Here is a 10,081-nt window from a genome sequence, read left to right as displayed (position 1 = left end):
AGTTGTGACGTCGAATTGATTATGTCTAATTTTTTAGCATGGTACCCAACAAAAAAAAGTTGATTAATTACTATTGTTATACTACCGTAGAAGGATCCTAGTATAGCGTCGCCGTCGAAGATTGATTGGGCTATTGAAATTAATTCTGCATCTATGTATGTTTTTAAGACAAAGTGTCTATGTTCCTATGATTTTATTTGGTAAAATTCAAATTTTCGTTTATTGGTAAGTGTCAACCAATGTTAAAAACTAATAACATTAGAAATTAAAAATCTCTATTAAAATAAAGTACTAAACTAACATTTATAATCACGACCTAAATTGATGAATCAAGAATTTTTTTTAAGAGTAATGATTTATAATTAATATATATAATACTGTGAATGGATTTTATTAATTTTATCAATAAAATAAATTTCAAAAAAAATTTCGGGGTTCTGGAAATTTTTTTTAATTTTTTAAATATTAAAAAAATGAAGGTTTTTAAAGAAAATTTATTCTCTAATTTTTTTTTATTTATTTCGAGAACACCATTTGCATTTGTCAATGACTAAACCAAATTTGAACTCATACTAATAATATATTCCTATCTGTCTACTTATTCTGGTTATTAATGGTAAGATTCCTTGAAATAATATTTTATTTATTTATTTTTGATAATAGGATTAAAAGTATTTCAAATTTTGGTTAGATCTAATTTTCTCTCCCAGAGATCTTAACTCTTTACTTTATCTGTTAACCTATTTTTATTAAATTCTAATTAAATTAAATAATTATTTTCACATGTTATTAATCTCAGATAAAAACAAAATCTTGCTGCCACCATCGTATCCCCGTCCTACGTTCTAAACGCAACGTTTTGCATGTTTCACCGTCCACTGCCTCGACCAAGATTTAAAACATCGCTTTCGCAGCCCTGATATTGACTTGCTGCAGCCGGTTGCCAGTTTCCAACTTTCTGTAATTTCTTCTGGGTATATCTTTATAAAATCCCCGATTGGTCAAAGCCTAGGTATATCTTTTGTTTATTTGAAGCAGTTGAATTTGTCAAAGGGATTAGGGGAAGGTGGGGGGCCATCGAATCCCACTCCTACGTTCTAAACGCAACGTTTTGCATGTTTCACCGTCCACTGCCTCGACCAAGATTTAAACCATCGCTTTCGCAGCCCTGATATTGACTTGCTGCAGCCTGTTGCCAGTTTCCAACTTTCTGTAATTTCTTCTGGGTATATCTTTATAAAATCCCCAATTGGTCAAAGCCTAGGTATATCTTTTGTTTATTTGAAGTACTTGAATTTGTCAAAGGGATTAGAGGAAGGTGGGGGGACCCTTTTGTCTGTGCTTGTTCTCTTTGGGCTTTGATGGTTGGGTTTGGTCCCTCACATGATCACACTTGCCAGCTGTGTCTTCCCGGTCAATGGAAAACAGTGATGTGAGTTCTTCTTGGCTCTTTATTCTTAAACCTCCCAACGGATAGGGCACCAGGTCGGCGCCGTATAAATGGTTGCTGTCCCCAGCAATGATAGTAAACTGTCATTAACTGTATATTCTTAACACTTCGCCATTCCTTAGCATAATTGCATTACACTGTAAGACAATTTATGAAGTTGAAAAGCTTCCCAAAATAATGAAATGCATGGATTCCTCTCCCCAACCTCCCAAAAAAAAAATTCATGAAGGTTGGAAAGTTTCATTTTGTGCCAGTTACCTTCAACATTGATATAAAAAAGACTATATTTACTAAAAAAAAAAAAAGTAAGAGAACAAAGCATTTTCAAAAATATTTAAGAATACATGATATATTCTAAAAAAATTTAATTAATTCAATGTTTCAAAAATGAATTTATTTATATGATCTAAACGTTAACCTGTAGGAAAATTTTAAAAAAAGTTACAAGTAGGCTTTTTGAGAAAGATTATATATTTTAAATTTAATGCAAATGATTCATTCATTTTTTAAGAGATAAATTCTCGTAAAATTAAAATTTAATGTTCTGTACTTACAAATTTTGTTAAACCTAGACATTTTTTGAAACAAATTGCATCTACTCATTCAACATTATTGATCATAAACTAGCTGATATGCTAGAATAAAAATCAAGTTTAAATGCATCAAAGTTTTTTTTTTTTTTTTTTTTTTTGCAGAAAAAATAAGATGATTGATGACATAATATACTAAAGGCTACTTTGGATTCGTGCTGAGAAGAATCAAATCATAAAATAATAGTGAGAGTTTTTTCTATCATGCATTTAAATGAAGTACAAATGATAAGTGTAAAAAATGTTAAAATATAGCCTAAAGTTTTTAAATTTAAAAAATAAATTTTTAACTTTTGTTGAATATTTTACCTCGTCAAAAAAAAAAAAAAAAGAAATAGGAAAGTGTAGAGAAATAAAGAGAAAATTAAAAAGGGAACTACGATGAAAGAAGTAACTGACAAATATAACTGACAAAGTTACTGCTCCTTTTGTTCAATGCTAGTGCTCTATATTTCTGATCTCTAAATTGACATTGCATGAAAGGCTCTTCTCTTGTTTATAATTATTCTTTAAGAAATGATGGCTGAATTTATTATTGTTAATTTCTTTAGTAGTTGAAATGCTTTGAAACTACTCTCCTATCTTTGGATGAAGGAATGTATCTGCGCTCGAAAGGAAACAAATTGTTTCCTGTCTTACTTTCCTTTTTTTTAAATTCAGATCAACAGTTTTCCTTGTTTGGGTTTTTTTTTTTTTTTTTTTTTTTTTCATATATGAAATCTGTGCATTTTATGTCTCCAAATTATCCTTTTTTTCCTTCATTTGAAATTAATTGCAGACAAGTTTGTAGAAAAGACGGTACTCATTCATGTGCACCATTTTGTAATGGTGAATGCATACTCATACTTGGATTAATGTATTTGAAAGCAAATTTGCATCGAATATCTGATTATTGTTGTTTTCGTTGTTGCTGTTCTTGTTTGTTTTTAGCGCCCTTGTCCTCCCGTCTGATTATACTAATCTTAACCTTTTGTCTTTCACTATCAGTAGATAAGCCTGAGTTAAACTCATACATATCATCTACAAACAAGTTTGTTCACTTTTTTTATTGTGCTTTGATTTGATCTTTTACTTTTCATTGGTGTTGGTTTAAATGTTTTTGTTCCTTCGAGTGAATGCATCAGTCCTGTCACGGAAGTATCTTGCTAGTCAACATATTGACGGAAAACAATTTCTCATGGGATATTTTTTCTACGTTCAAGAATAAATCTGCATTATCAATATTTTGTTGAAATTTACGTCGCTTCCTTTGATACATACCCCAATGTGTTTTGTCCTTTTCTCTTTAAATCCCTATTTCTTTAATTACTGGGTCCTGCATGTGGGAGGTTAGGGTTTGTTATCCCTGCTGACAACCTATTTTAAATCTAACTTCTTTCATTTTTTGGTTCAGGCTTCCCTTAAGCCTTTTCTACATGTGCCAATGTGGGTTCTACATCTATAGCATTGCCGCACTCCTTACTTTGGAGACTCGAAGGAAGGATTTTGCTGTGATGATGTCTCGTCATGTAATTGTTAGGATTTATCTTAAATCTAATAATCGCACGTAAAAAATTAATGATTTTTGAGTCTGTTTTTATCTTATATCGAGAGTTTAATAAAATTATAAGAGTTTCACTCTTATAAATAAGATATTTTGATTTTTAATTTGGTAGCTCCAGTTAGTTAAACACTAATAGAATAGTTAAGTGAGTAGACTATTAAAATGATGTAATTGAATTTTGAATTAAACTTTGAGTAAAGAGTTTTGTGAAGCTTTTTTCATTTTAAAAGTCTTACAATTGTAAATATTTATTTGTTAATGGATTGGATTTAGAGTAAGTCATTTTGAGTTGAGCCGAAACGAATATATTTGAATTCTTATTTTTTATTTAAGCTTGTTATTTTGTGTATAAGTACTGCATGTGTGTGTTGAATTTCTAACAAATGATATCAGAACTATGGTAATACCTAACAATAATTACTATTATCCTGATTGGATACTCATACATTTCAAGGTAACTTACCCATTTCTGTTGAAATGCACCAAAATCCCAGTCATTACCACATAAAAGAGGCAAATATTCTTTCGGTAATCTTTATTGCTTATCTCTTGGCAACTTCAGGAATCTCATCATTGGACCATCTATCTCCAGATTGCAACGGGATTTTAGTATTCCTTGTTTGTTTTTTTTTGTTTTCATTTTTGAAAATTTTATTATTATCTTTTAGTCGTACATATGGTCTAAAATTCGTTTGCTTTCTGTATGCATATATTTTAGATCTCTAGTTCAATGTGCTACATAATTTGTCTTTCTTTGAGTTTACTTTCAGCAAGCCGCCATAAGTAAATGCCACTATTATACTCTTATGGTTTAAAAATTGTGGTATATTGCTATCCTTTGGATCATTAGCAGTTTTTGACAAAAACTGCTCATGGCAGCTTTGCTATTTGATACTGTAAGAAGAAAGTTTATGCCATCTTTTAAAAATTATGTGATATGTTCATTTTTTCATCAACTCATGGTAAAAATGCAGGCATTTTTCACTCTGCCAGTATTATGTTCCTCATTGCTGTGATAACATTCATACCCTTAGCATCTGATTTTAGTAATGGAGTTGCCATTATCTAATTGTTGACTGAGATCAATGAAATCTATGGCTTGCAAGTTTTTGGAGTAGATGTTTACATCGGAATTGAGGAGCATTTAATAGAATTCTTGTGAGGGAAGAACATAGCTTTTCTTTGTAAAAGTTGGTTTGATAAATTAAATTAACTTGTAGATATCCAAGTGAGAAGAAGATTATAATTTGCTTGTTTACAGCTTTTTCCGCATTGGTTCAATTATACTTACCCCACATGATGCAAGTGATGTGTTTATGGAAGCGGCTAAAGTTTTCAAATATTCTGAAAGGGAGCTTGCTGCTAGTGTGTGCTTTGGATTATTTGCCTTCTCTTGGCTCTTGCTACGTCTAATATTCTTTCCATTTTGGGTCATCAAAAGTTCAAAGTTTGCCCTTATGGTTAATAATTTGGTTTCACTACATTACCTGCAAACTGAATGATCACTTGTCTACTCTTGTGGTTGGCCTCTAACAGCTATGATGTTCGGGAGTTCTTAAATCTTTCAGAATCATATCCCACATCCCTGTTCTATGTTTTCAATACCATGTTGCTGATGCTACTTGTGTTCCATGTCTACTGGTGGGTTCTCATTTGCTCAATGATCATGAGACAATTGAAAAATAGAGGAAAAGTTGGAGAAGACATTAGATCTGGTAAGCCTTTTTTCAAAATAAAAGCAGAAAAATCAACTTGCCTCTTGTTTTATGATATTTGGGGATGTCTGCACCTTTATCTTTTTATTCCTTGAAAATCGTAAAAGCTTCTCTTTGCTGTTGTCTTTTATTATCCAAAATTGTTCAAACTTCTCTCCTCTAAACATAAGTCATAGACGCAATGAGCAGGGCAGATGCATGACAGTGTTGGAATTTAAAAATTTTCAGTATCAAGTCAGTTTTTAGAGCACCTGACAGAAATATTGATTATTTGTTGCTCCATAAAATAGAATAACAACATTCGAAAGTACACCTGCTATACTAAATGCATGTGGTCACATCATTAAGTTTCAATGTAGAAGAAAGTAAAAATGATCAAACTACTAGTTCTCCTCTAATTTCGTGGTAGTGGCTACATGCAGTTTTTATCTTATTGCTTCTTTAATATGATAAAAGAATCATAAGGCATGCATACAATAGTTTGACACTAAATCAATAAGAAGGAAACATGGCACTTGATTTTGCATCCTTTGTTGTCAGCTTGTCCATACTCCCAATTGTCTCCGAAGACGCAGAGTTGATATCAAGGAAAACTTGTGATATTTGTGTAAAATGATGTAGGCTTGTAAAATAAGTAAATAATATAAAAACTCTTTGAATTATAAAATTAGAATTCTCAAATTCAGTTTGTCTAATTTGCAAATTCTTTATACATACACTCCCAATGCACAATTTTAAAATCTTCTCCTCTTTGTTACCTGAGAATCATTTTTATTTCTTCTGAATGTGTTGCTGACTTGATTCTCTTTGTTGAAATTCAGATTCTGAGGATGATGATTAGACAGAAGATTTCGTAAAATTTTTTTGTTCTTGGTGGCGCCCTGAGGAGATCACTTGTTGTAGGTTTGTCTCTGCACTCAATTGGTCATTAATTTGGGTAAGAATTCTCTGTTGGTTTCAATTATTGATTGATTCTTCTGGGGCTACAGATGAGGACGTAGGATTATCAAGCATACGTCTTGATTTCGTTTTTACTGTATAAATAATAGGCAAATTACTGTATAATTGTTTTCACTGGATAAACTCGTGTTTTGGCGTTAGTCATCATAAAGGGAAACAGGAACGACTTTTTTGTTTTCATTTTGGTCCAAAAAAACAGTAACAATCCTATACTCAATCACTTTCTACATTTTTCTTCTCTACTTTAATCTTAAAAAAGCAAAAAAAAAAAAAAAAAAACTTTTGATGAAATTTCTTCAACAATGTGGCATCTTTGGGAGGGAGCATTGCCTGTATTTGATGTTAGATTGGATACAGCCTTTTTTTTTATTGTGTGTGTTTGTGTAGATTCCTTCTCGACGAGGAATGACATTTTTAAATAGACTTATGCTTAAGTAAAATAAAGAATAAATTTAAAAAACTTTTTTTTTTCAAATTTAATTGCTTGAGTAAAGTAATACCTGCACTAACACTACATCAAAATATTTTTGACGTAAGTTTGGTTTTTGGCAAATCATACCCAAAACTGAATATAAACTTTTAACTACTTTTAGTGCACCAACAGGTAATTTCTAATGGACTGTTATGTCTTTTGGTTTATGCAATGCATCATAAAATTTTCAGCGTTGGATGGATATTATTTTCAGTAAACATAAATAATTTTATTGTGTATATATTGATGATATACTTATTTTTTCTTCTACATTATATGAGCACAGAAAACACATGAATATTATTGCTCAAGAATTTATTTTATATGATATTATTTTAAGTCCTAAAAAGGTTGAACTTGAAAAAACAAAAATTAAATTTTTTAGTCTTAATCTATCTGCTAATGGATTAACATTGTAGGATCATATCATCTTGAAGATCAATGAGTTTTCAGAAGAACTGGATAATATTAAACAACTTCCACAATTTTTAGGTATATTAAATTATGGTAGAAAATTTTTTTAAAATCTTTCTAAAAAAGAAAGTCTTCTTTTGCATAAATTACGCAAAGACAATGATTTTGTCTGGACAACAACAGACTCTAATATTATTAAACAAATCAAATCAGAGCTAACTTATATTCCTAAAGTTTATTTGCCTAAATAGGGAGATCTACTAATATTAGCGATAGATGCCAATGAAGAATATTGGAGATGTGTCCTCAAAGTAAAAAATCTTCATCAAAAGGATGAATTGATATGTGGATATAATTTCGATAAATTTAAACCAAACGAAATAAACTACATTATTTATGAAAAAGAATTGTTAGCCATAAAAAATTATGTACAGCGATTTCACATCTAGTTAGCCCCTAAGATATTTGTTATCAGAACAGATAACCCAGTAGTAAGAGATTTCCTTAAAATAGAAAGCTCTCTAAAAATTTCAAGCGAATTACATGGTATAATTTTCTTTGCCAATATAATTTTCAAGTGAAATTCATCAATGGAGACAAAAACCTCATTGCAGATTATCTAAGTAGACAACATGGATCGAGGAAAACAACCTGTCCATGACCCAGGAGAATGGAGAACCATAAAATAGAAAATAGGTAAAAAATCCTCTTTTTCTTCCTCTACTCATTTTTCTCCAAGATTCCATGTTTTCGTACAAATCCTAACCCAAGATTTGGTTTTTACAATGATCCTAATCAAAGATTATTTTTTCATCAACTCGAAAATTTTATACCACCATTTATGCCATCTCTTTTGAGGATTCAACCAGAACTCTCTCAATTTACTCAAGATCCAAATGTATGGACTCCTATGAGTTACTTTGAAATAGTTTTTTCAGCAAAACAACTGCTAGAAAAAATAAAACTCTTTAATCCAGAGATTAAAGATTTTTATAACCCTGGACTTGAACCATGAGTCTATAATTTGCTAAACAATATTTGGAAATCCCATCTCTCAAAAAATAAATCTAGCTTTCGAAAAGGGACGATCAAATTAGCTGAATTCTTAGTCAAACATGTTGATGAAATTTAGAAGTTTAAAGAAACAGCTTTCCAAAGCCTTCTTTCCACTAATATGCTAAAACAGTAAGATATTGATTTCTTTGCTTTGGAAGAAAATTAGTACAGTGTTCAAGAAATAAACAATTTCTTGAATTTATGTGAATATTTTGAAAATTATAATTCTCTTTAGCTAAACAAGCTCAAGAGAATTTTTTTGTTCGAAAAAGTTGCAGTCTTCCTAACCAAGAAACTGTTCCAATAAATAAATCTTTCAATTACTCAGACAACAAAAAAACTGTTGATAAAAAAAACTTTCTGAACATTATTACTCTTTATATATTCATATTACTACCACTGGGGATCGTATTTCAAAAATTAAATTTTGTCTAAATAATGAACCTTTTGATGTAACCAACATCGACCTTGAAATAGTTGGTCTAATCCTTGTACAAAACTTATATTTTAATTTAATTAAAGATTTTCCAACTTTTATAAAATATCATTTTCATAAAGCTGTAAACAACAGCCATTATTTCTTTTACATACATTTCACCATTACTAGTTTTCTTGGTTGTTACCAGCGAGAGAGATTTTTTCAACCTTATCAAATTTGAAAAATGAAAAAAGTCCTTTCTGGCTTTATGTTAAACCCAACAACAGAAGCCTTGGAAATTCTTGAAACACTAAACAAGATTGTTTCAAAATATTCTAATCCAGCATAATACCAATTCCAAACAAGAATCAAAATAATGAAAAAAAGCCTCATATCTCCTTCAACTGGCCACCAGAGATAATTTCCTAAAAGCTATCATACAAACGAATGGACGAAGGATTTTTACAATAATTTATTATGCTACCTTTCAAGCACCATTCCAAACTTAACCAGAGGCAATCCAACTTCTGGAAAGACTTTTTAAAATGAAATATATTGATCATCCTACAGAGATGCTATATCAGTATCAAGACGGATGAAAAATGTGGAATCAATTCAGATCCACTTTTCCACATTCACACCAAACCCTGGATGAAGATGGTGTTGAACTACAAAATTTGGATAATACAATGGAAGGATAATTCTAACCCAAAATATCCTGTAAAAATTTTAAGTAGGAATTAGCTGATCCATGCTGTCGACATAAAAAGATAAAAATGTTCAGAGCTAAAAACCAGCTACTATTATAATAGTTACTGTTCCCGACAAAAGTCCTGTAGCAGTCACTGTAACATATAACAGATAGAGATCTGCTACCAAAACTACTATAGAAAGTCACTGTAATAGTACTGTAGATAAAAATTTTACTGTATACTATAAAGGCAACTGTACATAGTTACTGTTCATGTTTTCGTCTATTAAGCCTTTATTGTAATTAGCTAGATGAGGCCTTTCTTTCAGTCATCTCTTTTTACTCCTTCCTTTTCTCTTATCTCTCCCATGCTTAACTATCCTCCATTTAATGTAAAATAACATAAATTATATTTTTTTTTCCTTTTGAAAACATTTATATAGAGATCATTTCTAATTAAGAAATCTTTTTTCGTTCCACTTATCATTGTAACCTGTGACAACAATAGACATAGATTATGCCCAATCATCTATGATTTTTTTCATAGTCTTTGACAGGAACACGGGTTAGATCTAAATAAGTGACACCTTGTGCAACTAAGGGTGTAAATGATACATTAGTACTCGCAAGTTACTCGGGTTCAATTAGAATAAAACTTGAATTCGATTCGATTATTATCGAGTTGAGCTCGAGCTCGAGTAGCTTGACTTATCGATCGAATCGAGTTCGAGTATTTTTATACTCGACTCGAGTAGCTCACGAGCTTAATCGA

The 10,081-nt window shown here is 30.8% G+C and overlaps 1 protein-coding gene across 1 annotated transcript; it reads left to right on the top strand.

The window, feature by feature from the left end:
• Positions 1-3,392: 3,392 nt before the first annotated feature.
• Positions 3,393-6,444, top strand: LOC111308039 (ceramide synthase LOH2-like; the record flags this gene model as incomplete). Its single annotated transcript, XM_089751499.1, has 5 exons — positions 3,393-3,549; positions 3,998-4,037; positions 4,845-5,030; positions 5,120-5,298; positions 6,120-6,444. Coding segments are annotated over 5 exons (582 nt in total), but the record flags the coding sequence as incomplete, so codon positions are not given.
• Positions 6,445-10,081: the final 3,637 nt, after the last annotated feature.

Source organism: Durio zibethinus, chromosome 2, assembly GCF_047325235.1.
Source record: "Durio zibethinus cultivar Kanyao isolate XHJ-2024 chromosome 2, ASM4732523v1, whole genome shotgun sequence".
Classification (NCBI taxonomy): domain Eukaryota; kingdom Viridiplantae; phylum Streptophyta; class Magnoliopsida; order Malvales; family Malvaceae; genus Durio; species Durio zibethinus.
The sequence above is the reverse complement of the archived record's forward strand: the minus strand, read 5'-3'. Positions and strand labels throughout refer to the sequence as shown.